The following is a 27,395-nucleotide window of genomic DNA, read 5'->3' as shown; positions in this document are numbered from 1 at the left end:
GTCTCGAATGTTAAGGATAGAAAAAAAAAAAAGCCGGAACATCTCATGCGGAACTGTTCACTTTGTTTGTGTTTTGTTTTTTTTTCACAGAAAAAAAAAAAACCCAACCCCATGTTGTACTTCAAAGCATAAGGTCAATCCAAGTCAGTGTACCTGTGAATTTGTCCTCCACGAGAATAAACTCAGGCCTATTCAGATAAGACAGAATGCAAGTTAGGTGTTTTCGACAGCTTTGTATTTTCATATGTAATTACGTCTTTGTGCAATGTTTGTTACCCGCATAATAACGGATGTTCATTTCGTGTTTGTTTGTTTGTAAACGTAAAATTTTGTAGGTGTTGAATAAAGGTTTGTTGGAATACATTATTTCTGTGTCTCTTGCTTGAAAGGCGCTGCACAAATCGGGAGTTTGTGGCTGAATGTTGTTAGATTTGATGGCTTGTATGAAGTTGCATGACGGTGGTGGTAAAATGCATTTCTATAGCTGAAATAGATGTAGATGGTTTTAATGCCATTCAGAGCGAGTTTACAGGATCGATGGGAGAACCCTGGATCTTAAAGTTCATGTTCTTTATCGAACACTTCCATTACAAAACAGACAATAAAGATTTACAAAAAGCATATCGACAATACTGACAAGGACAATAAAAAAAAAACCCAACTGGATAATTAGGAAAGTGTTGAAGGTCAGGAGGCGGGCTATAGGCCCTAAGGGCTACAAACTATGTTCTGATTTAAAATTGACTCGTTCATACCCACAGGCACACTCGTGTCTAACATGCACTATCAAATTCACTGTTTGACGACCACATGACAATATTGCACATAATCATAAACACGGACCCCGGCATCCGAACCCTGCTATACGTCACATAAGCCAGTTCAAGTTGGAATGTCGCCGTAATTTTCGTTGTGCAGACAGGAGTGTTTGTTGATGGCCAGTTCCGATATTGTCAACATTGATGCACCATGTTACTCTCTATTAAAAACAAACAAGCAAACAAAAAACCCACAAAAAAAAAAACACCATTAAAAATCAACACGAGTGAAAATGTTAAATCTTGAAGGAGTGAATAACAGCAAAGAGTGAGCTTAAAGTGAAACTGTAACGAATTTTGTGTGAAAATGTTTATTTTCATCAATTTTGGAGTGACCTCAGGGATCACTCAAAGATGTTTTAAATGGGTTGGACATGAAATAGACGATGACATTTTGGGTTGTGAAATGGTCGAATTAAGACATGAAATATTCTTTCCTACAGGCTCGATTGTGCTAGAGTCACAGTTGCCTTATTGCTGTATACAGTGTATTTGTATGCAATATGTCTTTTTCACATGTATCTGATGATTTTTTTTTTCACTGATGTTTGATTCGTCAAATAACATAGCACCATATATCACTTCTGTACTTCTATTTAAGGATAGGAGTTTTCAGTGCTCTCAAACACGGGTTAATACACATCCATCACTGTTCAGAATAAAAAAGACGTCATATTTATTACTTTCAAATATGTAAAAGAATACTTACACAATACAACTGTATTACGCTTTTCACTTAAATTGGGAAACTACAAACAAGAATTATATTGAAATAGGCCTACATCTATAATATCTCACACACGAAAGACCAGGAAAAAGAAAAAGAAAAAGAGGCCATTAGCGTACACGTCAAAGATTTAGACACCAAGCTATTCATCGTGAAAGACACTGAACAGCCACTGCACTTCAGGAGCATCGTATGGCTGAATACTGCTCGCAGATTGAAATGCAATGTTCGAGAGAAACAGAAATGTAACTGAGATAACGATTACGACCCCACTCCGTCCCCCAACAAAATATATAAATTTCCCCCATTCAGATAATTAGTCACTCTTACAAAAATACCAAGATACTGTACAATCTGTAATAACAGGCACAGGGGGGGGGGGGGGGGAAAGAAAGAGTATTAGTCGTTGAAAAGCAAAATAACCGTCACAAATCTACTTTTTTTGGCGATTTTCAGCCTAAATGAATGAACGAACCAATGTAGTTGTTCAGTAACACCATCTTGAGGACATGGGACTGACTAATGAAAAAATAAGCTGGTTTACATACCTGAGAAATAAAAGAGCATTCAACAATGATATCAACAATTCATTTCAGTAGTGGAGAAATTATTCCTTTATTGCTTCACTGCACTGGAGCCTGTATCAACATTGGAAACATCGCTACTGTATATCATTAAATATTACCATTTTTTCCAAAGAAGGTCCTGTCATAATAAGTTTGTAAGTTTCTAGATCTTAAGTATGAACACTAACCTTCCCTCACAAATGAAAAGCCAAGTTTTCTGTTTTAACTTCAAGGTGATTTTACGGAAAAAAACTTACACACTTTCCAACACCACCCCATCTTCTTGTGATTAAATACAATTGTAATACAACCATTGTACACACTGCAGTAGATATACAGCACAGTATAACTATGATGATTTTAGCCTTGAATGTTTACTCATGATAAGACAAGGGAGAGAAATTCAGTACAGAAATCATTACTTACAACTGTAATCTTTGTCAATTTGTAACCTATGCTGTTGCTTTAAATCAATCGAGCAAAATGTATTACATGTATAATGTTCAATTATAGATTACACAATGTAAGTTTACAACATTGCAATAGATTTATCACACAGTCTACACTGTTTTTGACCAGTTTTTATAGAAACAAAGGAATCATGCATAGCTTCAGCTTATGTAGGTATTCAAAGTGTATCTGCACTGCAAGAATAGCCAAAAATATATTCATCATTCATTTATTCATCTGTGTTGTTTCAATAGGGTAGCTGTGCCTTATGCTAAAACGGTTTTTCTCAGTGACTTTACACAAATATAAGATCATGTGATTCAAATCTATTACATGTACATGAAAACAAAATTATGTACATCTCACGACAACACAGCTACAATGGTAATCTTACAACATGATCACACTGTTTGCATTGACAGGAGATACAATTACCTCATTTGTAGCATTTCAGTTCACTGAAAAGTGATATGTAATTATACATTTGTACATGTTCTTTATTGATTACATAATGCTGTGTCAAAAACTGATTAATGTGACATTTAGTCTATTGAAGTAACATATCTTATCTCCATGGGGATACAAACTTGGTCCCGAGGGAAAGCCCTGAGTAACACACCAAACATGCTTCAGCCTTTACCAAACATTACCCAGTTTATGCATTATAGTTATGAAGTACACAATATCAAGGGCATGGAGGTGACCAATGAAATGACTAAGTCCACAATCTTTTGTTTGATAAAAGGAAGGGAAGCTACAAATGCTAAGAACCAACAACCCTCCCCCCCCCAAAAAAAAAAGAAAGAAAGAAAGAAAGAAAGAAAAACAAAGTTTCTGAAGAGATTGAGGAACTATGTATACCGGTACATAAAAGGGGATGGCATAGTATTGGTCGAGGTGAGGATTCAAAATTTAAATTTTTGCAAGAAACTTAAAAACCACTTTATGAAATGTTTAAAGAGTATACAATTCTAAAAGGAATTCAAAATCTATTTAATGGAAATCGGTTTTGAAATGGCTGAGATAACAAAAATAAAGATATACAAAGCTTTCCTCGAGATAAAAGGTGAGTCCCACCTTTTATTAGGATTTCTTTATTCTGGATATCTCAGCCATTTAAAAACCAATTTTTGTCAAATAAACTTTGGATTCTTCTTAAAATAATATGCTCCTTAATATTTAATAGGAGGTTTCTCATTTTCTCCAAAATCCATCATTAAACTAGAAATGTCACTATGGTGACTGGTTTGCCTCCGCCATAATGCATGGTTCTCCTAACAGGTCTATGTACAATGTCTTGACAATGTGTGATTACAGTTTCACATAATTAACAAAATATCAAAATGACAGGTTTGTCACCAATGTGTTGCATGTTCACTTTCCTTGAACATGTATGTAGGTTGAATTGGATAAATGGTTATATTGTTTAAGAGTGTATAAGTATTTGGGGATTTGAGGATTTTTATCTGACTGCTGACCCTTTTATAAGTAAGGAAGAAATGAAATTTAGCACTTTCACTTGACCTTTGACCTTTTGGCAAGAAAATTTTGGAGAAAATTCCAAGAGAATCTCTATTAAGTAATACATGCATACACCAAGTTTCAAGAAAAATCCTACAGGTATTGATTGATTGATTGATTTTATTTCCGCAAAATAAAAAAAAATATGTACATCACTTCTTATTGAATAATACAAAGAAATTATCACAAAAGTACATGAAACTGCGGCTGGATAGCCCTACTCAGCTCCGCCCTCATGGTGGAGCTGTTCTACCGAGGGGTCCAGAAGAAAACACACTCGGTATATCTGAAATTAACATGCAAACTTGTATCAACAAAAACTACACTAAACAGAATTAAAATAACATCCTCTACTACCCTACAGTTATACAAACACTATTACCATGATGGCAATAAGCCAAATCAAGGAATTTGCATGGATAAGAGGGAAATAGTGAAATTTTGAGGAGTTGACCCTGACCTTTGACCCTTGAACCCTAAATTCCCCAGATAGTCACTGCCAGTCAGTACATGCATATATGTACTAAGTTCCATGAAGATACCTTGAACCATTTTTGAGAGATATGGAGAAAAATGTGACATTTTAACATTTTCACTTGACCTTTGACCTCACAACCCAAAACTCTCTCTGGAGAATCTTTATTTGGTAGTTCATGTATACACTAAGTTTCAAGAAAATATCTTCATGCACTGCATAGATATGGGGGAAATAATGACACTTTGAGCATTTGACCTTGACCTTTTTGACCTTGAGCATACATAATGTATGCACCCAAAAAATGATAGGAACAACTTTGCCCACTCATACATACACATGCCAAGATTCAATAGGACGTTAGCTTTCTACATTTTTTTTTTGATACGCTGTCCACAAAATTGATTATGGATGGGCAGACAGAAGGACGGACGGATGGACAGACAACCAAAAACATAATATCCCTGGCAACACTTCGTGGTGGAGGAATAAAAATGTTAGAAAAACTGTTGCCCCATCTCAGCCGAAACTGTATCATCCCTTTAAAATGGCAGGGATATTGCATACCATTGCCCCTTGACCACCTCCCACTCAATCACACACACACACATGCACACTTAAAAATGTTGTGCAATCCCTGATGAATGCATTAATATGAGGAAAAAAAAAGCAAATGCAAAAATAGTGCTACCCATAACACAAATAAATATACAACGTAATAAATGATAATGAAAGTCATAATTTTGATCTTTTAAATGGAGACATAATACGTTGTTGTGATTATTTAATTTTGAAACAACCACGTGGGAAATGACCGTATTAGCATGGATTTGTGGAATATCATAATCACAAATTTGAGCACTTTGAAAGTTAAGAATGTATACTACATAGCTGGTAGCACACACCATCCATATAGACATCTTCAAAGTTCCTTATCAACCAAAATGTACAAAGACTCAGTTGACACAAATTTATGTCCTCTGCTCACACCAGCCATCAACATACTGCAAAATTTTCACCTTGTGGAAATTTCATACATTTTCCTTGACATGAAACTAGAGCGATAATAGAAATACTAATTTTTTGCTTGTTTCATTAATCTTAGATCGTATTTTGTTCCTCCAGAAAAAAAAAAACAAGCAACATCTCACAAGGCCAAGAGCAAAAAATTACTCATGTGTAAATGTACACTTTTACAGTATTTCAGTGGGAACGAGCACCTTTACAGATGCTGCACTTCCGGACATCTGGCTGATGCAGCCTATTTTTGGCTCCGTAACGATAAAACTAGGAATACATATATATACAAATGTACCTGCAGAGACTGTCAATTTTTTTTTTTGCTCTAAGATGGATTCATAAAGGATTCATACGGATGCATATGAAGTGCATGAAATTAGACTGTGTAACAAACGCAAACAGAAAAACTGACCAGAAATGAATATTATTCATTAGTGGAGAAGTTGAGCAAAGAAAATGGGATTCCATCCGGATTCGAACCCGAGATCTCTGCATTGCTAGCCCGGTGCTCTACCGACTGAGCTATAGAAAGCCCTAGTTCAGTGTTTGTCCCAGAAACCCTAAATTCTCAATGCTCGGATGGTCAGAAGCTATAGCAGTGTGTTTGTGTGTGACAAACACGTACACACTTGAACCTGGCATAAACCAGAAGGATAATTCAACTTGATGTGACACAATTTCAGATGGGTAATGACAGAAATGAGTAATATTAGTCACAAAGGTACAACATACATATGCTGACACTATTTCAATTGTAGTTCGCTACATGTACGCACATTGTAATACTGCAAACTACAATGCCATTTATTGTTTTACGTACATTCTCCAAATGTGGAATCAAGATGTACATTGTTGTAGACTTTCTTGTTTTAAATGCTAGTACTAGATCTACTCTCTCTTCCTCATGAGATAGAGAGAGAGAGAGAGAGAGACGCAAACACACACACACACACACACACACACCATGTAGCTCCATGCACTCACTATACACTGTACCTTCTACATCCCGGGGGGGGGGGGGGGGGGGGGGGGGGTGATTCATAAAGCTGTTCTTAAAGTTCCGAACGACTAAGAACGACTGGTGATCAGTTCTTATGCTGAATTACTGAAATTCTGATAAGTATAGCACATCAGAACTGATCACCAGTCAATCTTAAGTTGTTCGTAACTTTACGAAATGCTTTATGAAACACCCCCCTGCAGCACTTTCTAGGGGGATTTGAAGATTAGAAAATCTTAGGAATTAAGTCTTTTTCGGCTCATACAATGCTTACAGCTATCCCTGTGGATTGATTATGCTTTTTAATTGAAAAAGATAAATGAATAAACCATTCTTACACCAAATGTCTACAATGAGATAAATTCAGTATCCACTCTGAGAAATACACAAAGAGGGCTACAGTGTACCATCATTGATAATCAAGGGCTACAGTGTGCTATCATTGATAATAATCAAGGGCTACAGTGTGCCATCATTGATAATCAAGGGCTACAGTGTGCTTTCATTGATAATCAAGGGCTACAGTGTGCTATCATTGATAATTAAGGGCTACAGTGTACCATCATTGATAATCAAGGGCTACAATATGCCATCATTGATAATCAAGGGCTACAGTGTGCCATAATTGATAATCAAGAACTACAGTGTACAGTGTACCATCACTGATAATCAAGGGCTACAGTGTACCATCATTGATGATAAAAAGTTACAGTGTGCCATCATTGATTTTTAAGCAAAAGTTACATTGTGCCATCATTGATAATCAATGGCTACAGTGTGCCATCATTGATAATCAAGGCCTAGTGTACCATCATTGATAATCAAAAGTTACAGTGTGCCATCATTGATAATCAATGGCTACAGTGTGCCATCATTGATAATCAATGGCTACAGTGTGCCCTTCACCACTGATAATCAATCTTTATGTGTGCTACAGGCAGGTTCTTACCTCATACTCTGTATTATGCCGGCCATGTAAATGTGAGCTACCCTATGACTCATAAACAATGACAAGACTGGAATGTGAAATTCTATATTGAAGCATATTTTCTATTATGATACAATATCTTTCCCATTCACAAAAAAGTGAATAGTATGTGATTGCATAATCATGTCAGTATTTCTTGGCAACTTCCTTTGCAGTCTCTGATAAAGGAAGGCATTTGGACTATCCCTAAACCCGTTGAGGATGAACTGATTTCGCTACAACACCCATTTCCCATAGACACCTACCAGAGTATACTCGGGACTAGTCCTCAACGGGTTAAAGTCATGTTTACCTTATAATTATACATGTGGAAGGAGAAAATGTAGCAATAATATTTCTACAAGTTGTAGTAGAGCACATGAGTGAAAGTTTGAGGACAATTGGACAATCCGTTCAAAAGTTATGAATTTGTGAAGTTTCAGTGCCGCCATCGCTGGACGAGAAGACTAACTACATTTTGTAATATCAAATGCGCAGAACGATTTAAAGAAAATATAAAGAAAATTCAACATAATATTTCCACTTTTTATGCATAATAAAAGAGCACTTGAATTGCCTATGACTATCCCTAACATACTGTACGTCAGTGACACATCAATAGAATGTGAACTTTTTTCAATGAATTAAATTTTGTGAAATTCTCTTTATATTTTCTTTATAGTCATATCGATCTATAATGCAACATCATAAACTGTAGAAGTCTTCTCATCAAAAGTGATTGCGCAGAAACTTAAAAAAAAATCATCACTTTTGACATATTGTCCGGTTTTTCTCAGGTTTTGACTAGCCAGTGTGCTCTAACAATGCTGCATTTTTTTAATTCACATGTATATAAAGTAGAACTTAGCCTTGAAGTCCTTGTTATGCACTGTTTGTTTTGCCATAAATGCCACCTTCATCAGTATGGAATAGGTGTATTGCAGTTGCCATGGTAAATATGGATTTTCCCCTTGCATTCAAAATATTGATCCCACACATCATCATAGCCTTTGTTCTTCCACCACTGACAGAGCTGCTTGTTCCATGAACAAGGAAGCACATAAAACAAATCCTCTTTTTCCATGGACACTAGCGTATAGAAATCTTGATCACCCAGATGGCCTCGAAAGTGATATTTATCTCTGACTGAAACAATAACATCTGGTGTCAAGAATTGCTTCAAATGTTTACTTGCACGCATCTTATCGAGATTGAGGAGAAGCACACCACTGTTGAATCCAGTCAGACCATCCGGTGGTGGAGCACCCACAAGTGTGCCCCTATTTTGAGAACGGTATAATGAGAAGATGTGGCGATAGACAGGCTGCTGCTCGTGGGCAATGCCAATGATGTTGTCACCTTGGAAACGGTCAAAGTGATCGAAGAGCTCCTTGATATCCGACATAAACTTGAGGTCAGTATCCAGCATGATGATGCGGTTTACATAGTCAGGGAGGAGGTTCTCATGGAGCATGGTGGAAAGGAAGAAGATAGACTCCATGTAGTATGGATGCTTTCCTTGTATCTTACTCTGCATCATCTCAACTAGTGGAGCCAGTTCCTTGGCGAGGTCATCAATGTCCATGAAAATGAACTGGATAAAGAAATGTCAAAAGAAGTGCACCTTGCAATGAATTAAAGTATACATACTTTGTAAATTCCCCTTCCCTAGAGCTAAAGTAGTATGTACACTGCACATGCAGGATGCATGAAATTATCAATGTGAACATTATTTCATGTAACAGGTATTCACTAAAGGCTAAAGCAAAAGGCAGCCTCACATTAATGAAGAGATACTGAGCCAGACCTGCTACTACAGAAGTGCCAGTAAACTGCAGGTAACAGTGAACATTACATTTAATTCTGGCATCAGTGTCAAATCACATCAATCAACAAATCTGCATTGAGAGATTAAATGCTCCGTATGCAGCTGTACTTCCATTGCAATTTAAACTTCACATGCATGACATTCACAATCTTTTTTGTTGTTGTTGTACACTTTAACATTCTAGAATAAATGTTTCATTTTGTTTACAAAGTCCCTTGGTCCAAATGGTACATCACTTTAATACTCTGAAGAGGGGACCGAGTGTTTTTTCATTTGAATATAATGTTAAAAACAGATCTATAAAGAAATTATCATCAGGACTTTCTCATACCAGTGGAACTTGATAATCCTGAAACAAAATGCTCTTTCTCGTTTAGAATGCAGCTGGAAGTACAATAATACTGCATATGGTATTTAAGACAAAAAACAATATGCTTGAACTCCCACAATGAGACTAGTTAAAATTTTATACATTCTCCATGAATGCCAGTTTTCTGTGCTGATTACAAGTATAATACAAGGCTTTAAGCTTTGATCAGAATATAAACAATTTGTCAAACTGATAGAAATACATACATGTAGATAGGCCTACATGTAAATGCATTGTAAAATCAAAAGCCTACAATTGCACATACAATGTAAGTACATCATGCAACCTACCTGAAATTTTGATTTGGCAATGTTAAGATTGGTGATTTCTTGTAGAGCTGACTCAAGATATGACTTGCTCTGCTGGTCAACTACAAAAAAGAACAAAAGATCCACAGAAGAAGTCTTCAGTATGGACTTCATGCAAACTTCAAAACGTGTTTTGAGATGTGGCATCTTATGAGTGTTGGTCAGTGTATGAAGAATGTGGTATTTGAAGATGTCCTGGCTTCTTGCAGGCTCTCCATTATCAGTATTTTTGTCATCCGGTCTGTTGACATCATCAGCCTCTGAATTCCATGGTTCATCGTCCGCATCTTCACTGGGTATTTCTCCCTTAACCTCTGCTGCCACAGGTACAGCATCTTTGTTGGGAAGATTAGCTTCAAACCCATTCTTCTTTACATCATCTTGATTGATTTGAGAATTACCGCTATTTCTCCAATCTTTATGAACGTCAGATATTCCAGATGACTTATGTTCACTGTTCATCTGGTCTAAATACCCTCTACTCTTCAGAAAACAGTACAAAGCAAAAGCTAGGGCAACGACAACCAGTAGTTTCGACACTTTGGATGACAGGCACGGCCCGAACACACCACGTCGCCCCCTGCTCCAGGGTCCCGCTCGGACGCGATCCCGCTCCCGAGCTTTTGACGCGCTGGCGTAATGCATGTTCTTTTCCTCCTCAACAGCAACTGTCCCTACTCCTTGACCTTGGTTAGATTTCTCGGAAGCAGGAGCTTTCTCCTCCCCACTAGCTGCCTTTACTCGTCGCATTGGATCACCAGAATACTTGAGAACGATAGAATATGAACTAAAATGTCCTCCCGCAGTTTTGCCAAGCAACTAGGCCGAGTTATTACACAAATTCCATGCAAGGGTCCAGGGCACGTAATTGTACGCAGTACCGGTTGTACCGTGTAGCGTGAGCGATTCCAAGCAAGGGGTCGGGGGTTACCCCTTTCAGACCAGGTACAGCTGTAAACGCAAAATTCTGGCAATAACAAACACATTAGACAGCCGGTAACGGGAGGGTAATCTTCCTGAGTTTGCCTGCCTCAATATTCGCCCACAGGATAGGAAACCGTGTCCGTTGTGTAGTTTGAAGATATAGTAGCAGGCACGGAGTAAGCGCTCTCAGCGCGGTTGTAGCGTTGATAACTTCATACACAGTGACACATGTAATACATTGAATACGTGTACGATACGAAGACACCGGTCCCTCCGTGTAGCTTTGCTATGACTATGGCCGTGCAGGGAGGAGGTGATCCCTGGACCGTGGCACCTGCTGTTACAGTACAGCTAGGTGCCGGTGTCTTCTGTTGGGCGTGGCCACTCCTGTCCCGGAGTGAATAGGAATATAGACAACTGTAATTATTGTACCTGTCCCGGAGTGAATAGGAATATAGACAACTGTAATTATTGTACCTATACTGTATTCGTTTTTAAAGGGGCTGTACAGTACTGGTTAAGGTGGGGATTCATGTATTTTACATTCCTAAGTGAGATAATGAGAAACCTCTTGTGAAATATGAAAGAGCATGTAATTTTAAGCATTTATTTGATGAAAATTGGTTTTCAAATGGCTGATATATCCAAAAAAGTGATAATAATAAAAGACTACATGCCCCAACTTTATTTTTGGATATCTTAGCCACTTCAAAACCGATTTTCATCAAATAAACTTTTGATACCCTTAGAATTGCATGCTCTTTGACATCTCATAGAGTGGTTTCTGAATATCTCGCAAAATGTTAAAAGCTAAATCCTCACCTCAACCAGAACTGTACATACCCTTTAAGGAGAAGTGGGGGGGGGGGGGGGGGGGGTTGGGGGTCCATAGCACCCCTGCCCTATACTGGCCCTTCCCTTCCCCTCCTCTCCTCCGCTCAGACGGGGAGGCTCTAAATTCTTATGATGTCCGTTTGGATATATTCATGGGTGTAATATACAAATTGTCCTCCGACTTTTTTCTTTTTATATTTAAGAGCTAGATTTCGTTGAGTTGGGCACTCAACTCAGTGCGTGCACCTATTAATGATGGAGAAGAGAGGAGGTGACGTGACAATTCAATACAACTTTTCATTTATTGATTTTTCACGCGATCCAAGTACAACACACTGTGATAGAAAATATAAAAGTTGAAAGTTACTAGCATCTATAAAGCACATCGGGCGTGGATATCTTGCTTCCAACACATGTAAACTGAACAGAATTTTGAAAATTATTTGTTTTTTTCAAAGATATAAATATTTTATTTATAACATATTTGATTTATGTTGTTAAAATCGACTTCCGCTGTAAAAAATTCACCATCAGATAGGGTACTGAAGTATAAGTACAGGGTCGGCAGAACCAGGGTTACGGGGTGGGGGGTTTGGCCCCCACTTTTTGTTTGAACCCGTATCTAGGAATATATAGGGTGGCACCATTTTGACACCCCCACTTTTCTTTTCTTATTTTTTTTTAAGTGGAACCCAAAGTCGAGCTGAAGGCATTTTTATTTTATATCATTTTTAATTATTTATTCATTTTTTTCTGATTTTCTGCTGATGAAACCTAGAAGTGGGCCCCTACTTTTGGAAACGTGGTGGCGGCCATGAAGTAGAGATCTACTGACTCTCCATTGACTATTGACTATTGACTCCCTTGTACATCAGTTCTCCTAACTGCAGCCATGTGATATCTTTTGCTTCATTCTTTTTCTTGTTATTCACATTCAATGATTGTGAGATTTTTTTTTTTTAATCTGACGGAGAATGTGATTCCTCCAGTCGTTTCGCTATAATTCTGTAAAATTTCTGACTAATCTTATGATCTGGGTGAGAACATTAATTGTAATAGCCTCTCCGTCAGCTATATAAGTCACAAGTCCACTCTCTTGAAATATCGAGTGAAAATATTCACTCTTAAAGGAGTGAATACAAGAATAATGATTTAGAGTAAAGTTGGAGTGAATTTTGACCGAAAATGTTTATTTTCACTCATTTTGGAATGACCTCAAGGATCACTCGAAGATTTTGGAGTGATCCCTGAGATATTAACTCTAAAACGAGTGAAAATGAACATTTTCACTCAAAATTCACCCCAACTTCACTTTAAATTCACTCTTTTTTGTACTTACTCCTTTTAGAGTGAATATTTTCACTCGTTTTTGTTTTTAGAGCACAATAACTGGGAATCCGAACGTGTTCACTCCGCGATAAGTGCACATGAAGATTTTTTTTTTTTTTTTTTAATGCCAATACCATAGGTGTCAATATGTGGGACTTCATGAAGCTGTTTCTCAAATAATGTACATTAGGACTACACTCTCTAGGTCTATAGTTGTTGAACATTTCTGCATATTTTATTATACAATGTTGCTTTACTTTAATCGTTTTTGGAACCTGTCTTGCCTTCTTTTTCTGTTTCCATTATTCATTCTTATTGCCAGTCATGCTGTGATGTTTTAACTTTTTTGTTTCGATCAAGAAAAAAATCCCCCCACACACAAAATGACCTTTTGTACCAACTCTTCCTCTAAGTTGCGTTACAATTGTGAGCTATCATTGTTCTACAGAACGATATAATATACAGATACAAGTGTATCTCTTTCTAGAAACCTTGAAACCTTGAAGGATAATCCCTGCATCAGCTGGTACGTAGAAAGCTAAACGAAAGAATACACATACTTGTAGCTTTTATTGTTGAAGTCTCTTCGATTCATAACTGATACATCATACACTCACAGATAGAATCTATTCACTGTCACGGAATAATATACCCCCCTAATTTAAGTCAATAATTGTATTCCATTTTCATAATAAGTAGATAAATACCTGTCAAAATTGTGACAGACAATGTTATATACTACTCTGGTAGTCATTTTCACTCGCAAGTCGACCGTATGCAACGAGTTGTTATCATGCTCCACTCAGCTGACCAATCACAACATTGCAATTCTGCGGCCCCTTTATTTTGCATTTTACACGCAATCATAATACAAACGAACAAACGCGAGTGAGAGCACGACGAAGTGGCGAGGAGTAGGTAAGAATTACCATACCAGCGCTTGGGCGATGCAGAGACGAATACGATTTTAACTGACGAGTAAACTTTGAATGTTGATTGTAGCTGTTAAAGTGCTGTTACCTTTTAGTTCCTGCCAAATTTTAGGATAAAACGTCCCCTCAGCTACAACTCAATCGATCATGATTCGATCTCTCGTACATACGGTGTAGAGCGAGCGTCGTGTAGTCCCACATATGCTCTATCATGTTTCAGCCTAGCCTGACCAGACCGCTGTGCGGTCTATGTCTGACATAGTGTTTAAACGTAGTGTTTAAACTATGTCTGACATAGTGTTTAAACGTTGTAAACGACCGTCACTATTGACGGCAAAATCACATAAAATGCCTTTTATTTTGTTTGATTTTAAGAGTAAGATAATTTTTACCACTCACCTACAGCGTATTTTCCTGATGGTTGAGTTGAATTCGGCGTTTGTTGGTATCCAGTGGCAGTGTCTAACTACAAGTACCACCAGTATTCAATTGTTGAATTTTTCGGAATAAAGTGTGCGGTGGCATCTTTTCCTTCGGTGAGTTTTTGACGTAATTAAACAAAAAATCGCATACCGATTATTGAATGATTATCATAGATTACAGGGATTCCTTAAATTTTAGTTTTCCACGGTTAATAAAGATATTCATGAAGGAAACGTACACCCACCGCTGAAAAATAACAACGTCTGCGAAGGAATAGACGTGCAGCCGCTGTGGCTTCACGACAGCGGCTGCATGTAGTTACGCGAAAATAACAAGGCGCTAATAGCTAAGTTGAGATAGCTAGGGCTAGGCCCTCGGCTCGCAACCGCGAAATTAACAACACGCGAAAATGTCCTCCATGTAGCGATTCGCAAAAATATCTGTACACGAAAATTTCAGCTCGTACAGTCCCAACTATACACAGCACAGCCCAGTCGCTGTAACTACGTTACGTAGCCGCACAGCGTATTAACAGCGTCTGGTCGGGCTACTCGTACAGAGTACTGTAAAACATGATATATTCGCGGCACGAAATTTTCGCGAATTGGAGCCGACGGCCTTTTTCGTGGCATGAAATTTTCGCGAATTGCCACTTGCGTTCAATGCATATACAAACTAGTGCAGATAAGAAATTTCATGTGCATTTTAATTTCGTGAATCTTGCGTATTCTTGGCGCTTGCAAAATTCGCGAAATTAAAATGCACGGGAACGTACATTCCTTGTTTTACAGTAATTGGCATACTCATAAAATAAAGCCCCACCGCTGCGTGTCCGTACACAAATATAACCCTACCTAACCCTAACCCTGTACTGTAGCAGCTCAACTTTTCTCTCCCTCTCTCTCCTATACAATCCCCCTCTCTGCTCCGATATCTCTACCTTTCCCACTGCACTCTCTCTCTCATCCTCTGTGGGTCACTGATCTTCTCCGCTGATTCTCCTAAACAATCAGTTTCTCTATGATACTATCATGTGGTGTTTATTTCTACAAACTATCTGATGATGATTTGCGAGCCTCTGCTCGCCTGTGCGTCTGTCCGCAGTGTTTAATATGATGGACTCAATTCCTAGTATTCTAAGTGGAACTCGATTCTCACCCACCTGACGTCCATTCGTCTTCTTGGCTGCCGCTGTAATGTACATAATGCATTGTAACTAAGGCCGCCCATAAACAATCTCAAAACAAGGTAATCGCTTGTCAACACTGACCCAACTGACCACTGCTTTGTAACCTTTCTTGACCCCCTTGTTTTCCTGCCTGAGATACCACAGAGATGATGAGTCACCTCTCCGCTGTTCCACATGTATAAATATAATACCGATTGCTCTTTGTGTGAAAATGCAGAGTGTGTTACAATTTCATCATAAGTTACTTGCTCAACAACTCGCCTCGGTGCAGAGCCTCCAATAAAACCATCCTACCTAGAATGTACGCTCGGAGTGCCTGATGTCTCATTTCTCTCTCTACAACTTTAATTAGTGAGTAGGTGTTACTGTGGATTCGTGTATAATTGCATAACTCTGCAATACGAACAAACACACAAACACACACACATCTATCATCACTAAAACCCTAACCCTAAACCTAACCTTGCTTGCTAATGCACGGGGCACGCGCACTGACTGTGGTGGGGCCTATTTCATGATTTTGCCAAGTCATTGATTTGCTACCCCTCCGGGGCCCTTCTTCTTTTTCAACCATCTGGTGTATTTTTGCTTTGCGGGTCTTGTGTGATGCATGTACAGTGCCATATAAGATAACTAAAACTTGCCAAGGAAAATATAAAGAGAATTCCTCAAAATTCTTTAAAAAAAAGGTGCAACGCAAAGTTAGTGGATTAGGAGACTCTAATGTTACATTCCCTCACTTTGTAACTGACATACTGTATGTTTTAAGGGCAATGTGGCATTATCGCGAAATAGGTCCCCACTCCATTCACCGCCATTCGTTTCGTTATAGCCGGGGGACTTCTTTCAACCTCCGTAGCTCCATAGTTTTTGCACATACGTGTATAGTGGAGGCGCACACGCAGAACGAGAGAGAGAGGGGACGTGACCGGTAGGCCGATATCACGATTTGGCTGGTAATCGGTAATGTTACTCCCCCCTGCCTTCTGAAAGAGGCAAGTCATGTGCTCTTTTATCATGCTAGAAAAGTAAAAATATGTTAAATTTTCTTTATATTTTCTTTAATTCGTCCTACCCATCACAAGCTATTGTAAATTTAGTTTTCATACCCAGCGATCACAGAACTGAAATTCAAACTTATGAATGGATTTTAATTGTAAGTATTAACATGTACATTGTCAAAGACAATGGTTGACAATGCACTGACCTGTCCCAAACGTGTTGCTGAAGCACGTGAAGGTATAAAAAGCTGTGTATAGAGTTAATCAGATGAGATGCTAGAACTCTTCAAATTCTTACCTATTAGTACAGACCCTGTCCTACACTATTGCCAGTATTCATGAAGGTGGATGTGATTTAGTGTTGTTTGACTTTAGTGTGTTCTTAAGAATGGGAGTGCACTGTAGGACATTAAAAAAAAGAAAGAGAAAAAAGGGGGAAAAAAAACCCACAATGCCTAGCACACTGGTTACCTACATTATGGGTTTTCTTTTTGTAAGGATGACTTATTTTTTTAGCCATTTCAGAACTTATTTAAATGAAATATATTTGGCTATATAATTATTAATCTAAAAAATCATGATTAATTTTTCTCTATCTTGCAAAATCTTCGTTGTAAAAGTATTGTCTCTTTGAATTCCGATTTACAGGTAACCATTACTGCAGAGCAGTGTTTCATGATGGATGATATTTCTAAACTGCGATTAGAGTGCAACAGACTCAAGAATCAGCTACAAAAGAGACAGGACTGTCTCAAGGCTTACCTGCGTGACAAGCTCCCAAGGGAAACTCGGGAGGGACAAGGATTAAAAGACAGGTAAGTAATCTTTGATAGGATATGAGCTTGATAAAATTATCAGCTCTCAAATAGTAGCTACTGCATTAGCCGTATGAGCAGTGTTAACACCGTACTACAAAAGAATTTATAACAGATGATGAAATAGAGTGACATTAAGTCCTGATCGAGCAAAAGTTCAGCGTACAATGTATTCCTATTGTGCACATTGGTAAGCAAATGTTTTTTTGTTTTTTTTTGTCTATGAAAGAAATGCATCTCTGTTAGGAACAATTGGGAGCTGTACATTATTTAGAGTTTGAATCTAATGATCATCTGCCACCCTTGTTGGCAGCAATATCAAGCAACTCAATGATAGCAACTGAACGGTTGAGACGATGTGTAAACAGTATTCATGCAAATGAGAAGAATATTTTGTGAAACAATACACATACATGTAGGGAGTATCCTTGAACTAGATGTCTAACTCGTGTGTATACCAATGAAATGATGTTTTATGTTCAGTTTATGGTCATATTCTCCATTTAGTCATGGTGACACCAAGAATTCTCAGTGGAGCAGCACACCAGTGAGAGATCGCTTCTTCACCCAGTCCCCGTTGGACCATCTGTATCATAAGAGACCTCGGTTTGGCAGTGAGGAAAATGCCAGGGACTATTCTGCAGTGGCAGCAGAGTGTGGTGTAGGAACAAGGGCAGGACATGGACTGAGTGGGAAGCGCAAATCAGATGCTGACACACCCCGAAATGTTGGTTTTGGCCCAAGCTTGCTGCAACATGGTTCAGAGTCGAAAAGATTAAGAAGTTCAGGGAGGGCTCAAACAAAATCCTCCACAGGCCAAGGAGGGAAGTATGAAAAAATGAAAAACAGGAGGGAAGCCAAGGAAAATGTGACATTTGTTTCACCATCAAACACAAAAGCTAAAAGCAGTGAAGCCGTGTTTGTATCTGATTCACTGAAAGAGAGAAGACTACAAGGCCAAGACAAGTCAGATAACAGCAGCTATATGAAGCAGCTTTTGTCACCTGGCAACAATCGCATAGCAGCCATCAAGGCACGAGATGTCACCCCAAAACCTCGATCCATCCTACTTACTCCTGGAGGAAGAGCAAAGAAGGTACATTGTCTTATCTTTTGAAAGAATGAGATGGATGGTGTCCGAATTGATTTCAAATAAATAATTACAGGTGCATTAGGCGCATCAAGGCTTGTATTTTGTAGCATGTAAAGAGCTCATTAATGTAAATTGATTTTTGAGGATAAACATGAATTAGATTTTAAGCAACCTAAGAATCAGTGATGAGGGCAAGTTGAATAGTATTGTTCTTTGCTAATAACAGAAACAAACATTGCTTGAATTTGAATGTTTTTTTTTTGACATTGCTAGAATAAAAAGAATTGTGAGTAATTACATGAAGTGAAGGATTATTATTTGCATGCTCCCCCTCATGCATTGCATGTTCCCCCTCGTGCATTGCGTGAAGTGATACGTGAAATGTTTGACCTTTCATCCTTAACTCACAGACTCCAATGAGAGTAAGTTTCCTTGAACGATTGAACCAAGGTCATCACCACTCTCCTATCCAACAATTACCTCGCTCTCACCTTGATGGTCGAATGAAGCCAACATCCTATCTCCAGGGAGACCTTCATGAGTGTAGCTATGGTAACGAGACCCAGCCTCTTCTTGGCTATGATTGGATAGCTGGTCTGCTTGACACTAACCCTTCAGTGGGGGAGCAGTCTGATGTCTATCTAGAAGAAATTAAACAGTTCCGGAGACTCAACAGGGAGGAATGTGTCCACACTGCAGCCTCAGAGGGGTAAGCTTTTGCAACTGAAGAGAAGCAAAAGTTTTTTAGTTTTGTTTCTGTTAAAATTCCTGAGGTCAACCCAGTGTATTGTTCTATGCCTGCAGGGACCTTCTCCTCCATTGAACTGATTTACTATTTTTTTTTCAAAGAAAAAAAAAAATCATCTCTTTCACACTGTTTCTCATTCACAGTACTTGATCACAGACTCTTTATGTTGATATCAATTTCAAGCAACCAGGCCCTTGCTGTTTAGAGGAATAAATTCAAAGTACAATAATTCATAACTGTGTTGTACAGTAGTACATGGCACACAGACAAAACATTGTTAATCAGTTTTGAGATCATACATATGTGACCTGCTACAACAAAAGGATCCGAAAGTCAGGGAGGGCAATTTTCTGAAAATGACACGACATACCTTTACTTTTCCACTTTAATTTCATATTTAAAACGACTCCTAAAAGTACTCGGTTGCAGAGATATTGATGATTTTATTAGCACATAACGAGTGGTTTAGGAAATCAGTGTTTCGAGAAAACGCTTTCGAAATTTTCCCTCCCATGCTATTATGCTCCTAGCAACCTCCACAATGCTCATTCAAGCTTAGCGCCAGCATTCTAAGCACGACCAATCAGTAACCAGGATGCCAGGCACTGACCGATAAGATCACTTCCTCGTTGCTAGGGGCGAAGTCTATTCGCGGTGCTAAATCCAAATCTTCGGACATGTGTCAGTTCCGTTGAAAGTCGGAAAATTATGGCCGAGAAAAATGCTAATTTCTCGCCTTTCCTTTGATCATTTAGCTTCAAAATTTCAGCAGATGATGACAATACATCAGACTACAAAATTATGCCAAAAACAGAAATACTATCGTTTTGACTGATTTTAATGATCTGACATCAAACTTGATTTCTCGGCCCAGCCTTCAGTGACTTTAGGATCCTTTTGTTGTGGTGGGTCACATCTGAAGGTAAAGTTTGTGACAGCAAGTTGCTTGTGAATGGAAAAGATCACACTTGTAAAGATGAAACTGAAAAATTTGGGGAAGACTTCAGAAACTACACAACAACTGCAAATGGGACATGTTGCATGATCAGTCTGTGGTTTGCTGCACTAAAATAAAAACCAGACATCAAACTTGTCTTTAATTTTTGGACTTGAATTTGTACTTTGTTTAAAAAGATTGTTTTAACCATCTTTATTATAACAGGAACGCACTGTAAATATGGAGTGAACAATGAGCAGTCCTGCTAGACTTTGTAGAAGGCATGTGGGTGAATTCTGTAGGAAGTATGATGTTCATCCTAGACCACTGTCAATATAAAAGATGTCTTGGTATGCACACTTTGTGCACATCAGAACCAGAAATCCATGAACAGGATCAGTGTGGCAAGCACTGTATTTGTGCAATTAAGTAGGCATGAATAGGCATCATAAGAATGGATAAACTTAGAGAGTAGCACATCAAAATATTTTTTGCTTGAAAAAATAATTGTATTGATCACTGCATTATATTCCACATGTATGTGAGTTTGCCAGATAATATCACTGTAGGTGTTGCTGTAAGTGTGAAATGAAAGAAAACAATCTGGAATGGTGTGCTGGAATTTGGTGTCTTTACAATACCAACATTCATTTACTTTTGAAATAACAAGCCTTCAGAATATCACCACAAATGTTTTGTAGAAAATCTCATTTCATTTTCAAATTAACAAACATCTAGGTATATACACAAAATTTATGTGTTTTGGAATAACAGCCCGTCAGAATGATGCAAGTTCTTCTTTGACAAAGGGAGCAAATTCAGGTACTTCTATTTGAACACACTGAAAGTCGAAGCGTTTGCCCATAGATGCAGAGACACTCTGTAAATGTTCATTCTGTTTGAGTAGACTTTATCGATAATTTTATGACCTGAATTTTTACTTTGCTGTAACGAAATGTCATTACAATTGTATTTGTTGTAATGGGAATGAACTGTACAAATCAATGTTCATGCAGCTGAGATGGTCCCTCTTGGTCTGCATCACAGACTTTCTGCTGGTTTTTCCTTTCATCCAAAGTCTGTTATTGCACACATCAGGCTCTCTAGTCCAGATCTAGAAGGGCTGACTACAATAAAGACAGTTTGTAATCATTTGAAGCATGATTTGTCATTGTGCTTTCTCCGATCAAACAATAATATACATGCATGGGTAGTTTACATCACATCTTTCTGAAGGGTGGCCCCACATAATTATATTATGCTGATTGTGATTAAAGTCATTTAGAAAACTTCAAACTGTTTGTCAAAACTATCCAAACAGTAATATGCAAATATCTTTTTTTCCCTTTACAGCCACAACATGGAAGGCATTTCTGCCTTTTCTACTGCAGCTGATGATGAACACAATGCTGTGCAACACAAATGTGAGTTAAAATGCTGAATACCAAGATGCTTATTGGCTACCTAACAAATGGGTACATATATACATGTCAATACTTTATGTCCTTATTTTCTACCACACTGATTTCTATCAGAGCCCTAGTACAGGCTTAAAGATTCATCGCAAAAACAGTGTCAAAAAGCTATCATGGAATTATAGATTATCTTAGACAGAAAGGCACTTAGGAAACTTAAAAGAAAAAAGAAAAGAAAATTGCTTTGCCAATTTTATTGCCTCTTCACCTTGCCCATGAAATATGTAATTTACTTGAATGTGTTCAATAGTCTACTGTAAAAGTGGATATTTTTGCGCCACTAATTTTTTGTGCTAGGCCCGTTAAGAAGAATTTCACGTGTTTTTAATTCCGCGGAGTCAAGGCAGTAAGTACTGGAATATATGACATGCAAAAATATTTGTGTGCTTTTACATTTTCGCGCTAGTTTCTGGTTGCGCGAAATGCGCGAAAATTTCAACACCGCGAAAATTTCCACTTTTACAGTACTCCACGAATAAAAAAAAATGTATGCTTACATCCTACATTTGCTATAATGTAATGCAAATGCCTACAGTGTAGTGTCATAAAAGTACAGATGAATTATTTGTGAGTTATTAATTAATAAGTCTAATGTCATTGCATTGAAGTGTGTATAAAAATTTGGAGTGTCAATTGATTTCTGTCACCATGTAAAGAACTCATACAACATTCTCTGATACAGGTATTCATAACTATGTCCTGAATAATCGCCTGTTTCCTGAACCCCTTCATGGCAATGGCAGTAGGGAGAGTCTGTGTGCCATCTGCCAAACAAGACGAAACAGTGAACAAAACCAACAAAAGTCACCATCATACATCAGGTACTGTTTAATGAAGTCTTTTTCAAGCTGGTACATCCTAGTCTCCATATGTCAGATAAATTCTGAAAGCACAGAGTGATCAGTGTGTACAGTCAGTGTTGACAAACAAAGCAGTACTCTTTCTGTCATCCGTGCATTCAATCCCATGATTTCATTATTTAATATAATGTATCCAGTGCATCATTTTAATTACCTCGTATTGTGTTGTGAAAGGAAAAATATCTCTGTTTTTTTCATAGAAATCACCATTTGTTGCTTTCTTGCAGACATACATTTGGGAAGTGCTCTTACTGTATTTATAGTCATTTTGCACCATTGACTAAATTATCAAAATCTATTCAAGACATTCTGTATATACCATACCCATCATCTTTGTGTGTGACTTTGATCTTTGATGCATTGCAGAGTGAGTGTTCCCAGGTCCACCCTCATGTCTCCATATCAAGTGCGCCCTCATCGGAGGCAGAGTTTTGATCCTACAGACTCCATGGGATTATCACAGGTAAGAGTTATGGCTTGTGTGGTAGACAAACAAAAAACAGATCTACAGTGGAAACTCAATATAATGAGATCCTTGGGACCAAGGCAATTTATTCTTTATGCATATTTTGTTGTACATATGTAGTGAATAAACAATGCAAAACAAAGGAAATGAATACATTGGGACTGGAGGAAATAGTTTGTTATATCAGGTATTTTGCTATATCAGATCTCTTTATCTCGAGTTTCCACTGTACTGTTGAATTGACTAAAATCAGTGTGACTGGCAATAGTTTCTCTGGTAAGTGTGGTATTGTGATAAGTAAATAAGTAAATAAGTAAGTAGATATTGTAATAAGTTTCTCTTTGCCCAAGGGAACCTGATGAGTCCTTTACAAAACCAAGGGAGATTTCAGAGTCTTGTAGAGAAAGGGAGTGAAGAACTGTTTGTTAGTTTGTTTGTTTTTTCACAACAAGACCATGTCCTTATTTCATTTTCATTGCAGAGCAATTATACAGTGCACTCCCGTTACAACGAACACGGTTATAACGAAATTTCGTTATAACGAAGTAAATCTTCTGGTCCCAAAATTATCACCATTAAGTCTATGTTACAAAATTCGCTTATAACGAACACGGTTATAGCGAAATTTCCGTTATAACGAAGTCTTTTCTAAGCGCCACAGACAAAGAAAAACAAAAGAAATGTGCTCCGTTATAACGAAATGCGAATTGCTTTCGAAAATACGTAGCGGAACAAGCATTTATAGCGTCTCTGCATGGGTGAACACTTCACACCACTGTGTGTTCGCTCCTTGTGTCACGCACAGTTTCTGAGGGGAACTTGCGTTTATTATTGTAATACAGTTATCTCATCACATTTTACATAGCTTTCTAGTGTATGGTGAGTATTCAGCAAACATAATGTGATAAATATACGTGGTTCCTTGTTTTCGTTATATATTGTATTTGTTTGGTTATAACGAAATTTCGTTATAACGAAAGAAAACCGCCGGTCCCGAGCATTTCGTTACAACGGGAGTGCACTGTACATGTATTTGCAGAATACACAAAATACTTGAAACTTTAATTTTGTCAAATTTGCATAATACAATTGTAGATCAATTTTTGCTACATTAGGGACATGTATCAATGAAGTAATATTTCTGATATTATTTGAACAGTTATAAAGAAAATAAATCCTGTGAAAATGAATAAAAGGAGTAACGTGTGATGTTGCATCACAAAATCGACAAACTGAAAGTCGCCAAATAAGAGCTTTCATGTAAGGTCAGACTCTAGGAGTGGAGCTTTAGCTTTGAAATGTTAAAATCATCAAAGTTTGATGATTTTAACTCATCCAAATAAAGGATGGAAACTAAAAAAATGTAGGAATACTAGTTTTGAGAGTAAGGGCTTTGAAGTTAAGGGTCTATTCAAGAGCAGCGAGGTACCCTTTATGGTGTGTGTAACAAGAAGGGGATTGAAAAATTGATGGTAAACACTGTGAAGGTAATATCAGAGTAAAGTGAAACTTATTACATTCTCTTTAAACAGTTAGGCTGTTAAAAACACTAATTATCATTTAACCATGATTTAATGGTCCCAGTTCCCACATTTTGCCAGGAGAATGGAAGCACTGTCAGAAAATACAGATAAACTGTACTTGGTGGAGGTGACCCAAAATGCACGTTTTCAAGTGTACTGAAAATATGCGATATCAACCTGTGTAACTTGTGTGGATTTGTAAATCATATAAAACTCAAATGCAAGAAAGAAGTACATGTATGATGCAAGCCATGCTAAAGAGGACTCCCGAGCACCGTTTCATGAAAATTGTCACTCCTGGCAAGTTGTCAGTCTCTGATAATTACCAAGGTAACAGTTAATGACCTGATCATCTCAGCCAATCAAAACTAAGGATTTTACTGAAATTGTCAGAGACTGACACCTTAATTGTCAGGGCTGACAACTTTCATGAAATGGTGCCCTGATAATCAGTGCATAAGAAGTCAGGGTAAGTAGCAGTAATCACTTTGACATGATGTAGCTTAAATTCTAGGTATTGCTCTGATGTTGGTTAAATTTCCAAGATACCTTAGGTGTGCACAGAAAAAAAATGGTCTTCTGTGGTGCCAAACTTAACACCTTGGAGTATAAGTGCGTTCTCTAAGTATACTGTATGTAGTTACACAAGGTATGTGAGTGATTTGTTAAAAGACTTGATTACCTCATATCGATACAGCATTGCCTGGCTGGCTGGCAGAATTCCCGTCCTTCCATGATGCCATCTGCCTCAACCATTGACCTCAAGGCCTCCCTTGACAAGACTCTCCTTGTAGCCTCCTCACTGGTCAGTTTTGTTCTTTTATTTTCATGTCTTTGTTATGTAATGGTTATCTGCTTCTTTATACTTGTATACATATACAGTGTATATATATGAAGAGTTTGTTTGCAAAAACCGATAAGTCCATTTTTGAAGATTATGAAGTACGGTCTCTGTCATAAAGGACAAAATAATATCTTTTAAATGATATATTGGTCGCTACATATAAAGGTACATTTTTGAAGTTGTGGTCAAAAGATTCAAACATTTTCTTATTATTCTCTTTATTTTTCTTGACCTTTAATCAAAAATATCTCCATTTGGCAAATATGGACTTATCGGTTTTTGCAAACAAACTCTTCATTTATAGTTGTTTTTTTCTTTCAAAGGCAATGTGTTAAGCTTTTTCTCCATGTTTGGTAATGTCTTTGTTCCCCATTTTCCTTCTGACTTTGTTTCTGTGATTACCAGTGAACAACTAGCTTTGTTTGATTTTATGTGTTCACTGTTACCATTAAAAAAAGTACAATTGTATAGTCATAATACATGTACTTCGCACTGGGATTTAAAAGAGAAATCCATGACATAAAACTGTAAAGGCAATCTTACAAAGCTCAGATGTATAATACATTTTATTTATGAATATTGTATTACAGTGAGTATAGTCAATTAATTCCTCACTCAAAACAGAGACTGCAATAATCAGCCGTATCATTTATTCATATTGCTTTGATTCCCAAAATACATGTATCAACAAATATGGAGAAATGCACACATATAACAAAAATGCAAGAAAACCTTTAGTATGGGTGTGCAGAGACATAGTGCTAGAGGATTTACAGGTATAAGGCAGTCACTGTCAAATTGTAAGGTGTTGTAAACAGTTACAAGTAATGTTTATGATTTCAATTTCGACATTTATTCTCAAAGATGCACTTGACTTTTTATGTATTTTCTGTATTTAGTACACCTGTTATGTAGATGACATGGTAATTTAACAAACACATATTACTTAGAATGAATCAAGTCTTTGAAGGGGATGCAAAGAGGGTTTGCTGGTCAATTTAATAATTCAGAGGTCCACAAATGAATTTTGAAGAGGTTCCTCAGTATTGCACTTTTTAGGAGACTACCTTGAGTACTCATAGTGATAAAATATGTTGCAATAGGTACAGACTTAGAGATAAAGATACAATCTACATTTTGAATTCTATGGAAATGTTTGTGACATGTATCTTTTTTTAAACCAAAATATTACCTAACATGCATTCAAGTATTCCGTGAAATAAATTCGACAATTATTCTTTCTTCAATTTCTATGTATTACTGCTATTCAGTTTGACCCTAGTCAATCTGAAAGCCAGGACACCACAGCTGGGCATCCTCTCCATCCCTCACGACAGACACAGGAGCTTCTCAATCGATCACATGCCCTGAGGGCTGATCTTCAACGACTTGAACGAGCTGGGTTATCAATGGCTCCCTCTAGCAGCACATCTTACAACTATTCACTTTTATGAAGTTTAGAACCAATACAGTGCACTCCTGTAATAACGAACATGGTTATATCTTAATTTAGTTACGATGAATCTATGTATCCAAGATGAGAACCAGAAGGGCACTATCGCATTCTAAGAATTTAGCAAAATTAGAAACAGAGCAATTAATTTTCGTGATATTAAATGCTTATTTAATCAAAAGTGGTTACATTATAAGCGTTGTTCCAGTTATCGGGTAAAATAGCACCGTTGTGCTTTTAATTTGTAACATTGTACTGAAATAATCTGAAATAAACACCATAATGTAGAGGAGGTCAAGCTTGACATGATACCAATAATTCAATGCCCCTAAAATTCTGGTTCTCAGCAGACGATATCTTTATGTACAGTCAGACCTGTCTGTAGCAGCCACCCAAGGGAGAATGAAAAAGTGGCCATTATAGGCAGGTTGCTGCCATAGACAGGTTCTATGACATGCCTTTTTTCTGAAACGAAATTGTTTTCATTGGCCATATACGG

General features: G+C 37.6%; 1 protein-coding gene and 1 pseudogene across 1 annotated transcript; one reads left to right on the top strand and one right to left on the bottom strand.

Annotated features, from left to right (window-relative positions):
- Window positions 1–8,333: 8,333 nt before the first annotated feature.
- Window positions 8,334–11,104, bottom strand: LOC139712332 (xyloside xylosyltransferase 1-like). The gene is made up of 2 exons (XM_071624168.1): window positions 10,033–11,104; window positions 8,334–9,138 (listed from the first exon to the last, which is right to left on the bottom strand). The coding sequence occupies exons 1-2, from the start codon at window positions 10,798–10,800 to the stop codon at window positions 8,464–8,466; spliced, it is 1,443 nt and encodes a 480-aa protein (XP_071480269.1). The 5' UTR covers window positions 10,801–11,104; the 3' UTR covers window positions 8,334–8,463.
- A 6,256-nt stretch (window positions 11,105–17,360) lies between these two features.
- On the top strand, window positions 17,361–27,032 carry LOC139712336 (uncharacterized; annotated as a pseudogene).
- Window positions 27,033–27,395: the final 363 nt, after the last annotated feature.

This window comes from Diadema antillarum, unplaced genomic scaffold (assembly GCF_040938485.1).
Source record: "Diadema antillarum isolate AM-2024a unplaced genomic scaffold, OU_Dant_1.0 seq00001794_RagTag, whole genome shotgun sequence".
Taxonomy (NCBI): domain Eukaryota; kingdom Metazoa; phylum Echinodermata; class Echinoidea; order Diadematoida; family Diadematidae; genus Diadema; species Diadema antillarum.
The sequence above is the reverse complement of the archived record's forward strand: the minus strand, read 5'-3'. Positions and strand labels throughout refer to the sequence as shown.

Bases quoted from the DNA above. Each gene is read 5' to 3' on its own strand.
- LOC139712332 (XM_071624168.1), bottom strand. From the start codon at position 10,800: ATGCGACGAGTAAAGGCAGCTAGTGGGGAGGAGAAAGCTCCTGCTTCC. The intron at 9,139-10,032 runs GTAGGTTGCATG...TTCTTTATCCAG, and splicing joins TTGCCAAATCAAAATTTCAG to TTCATTTTCATGGACATTGA.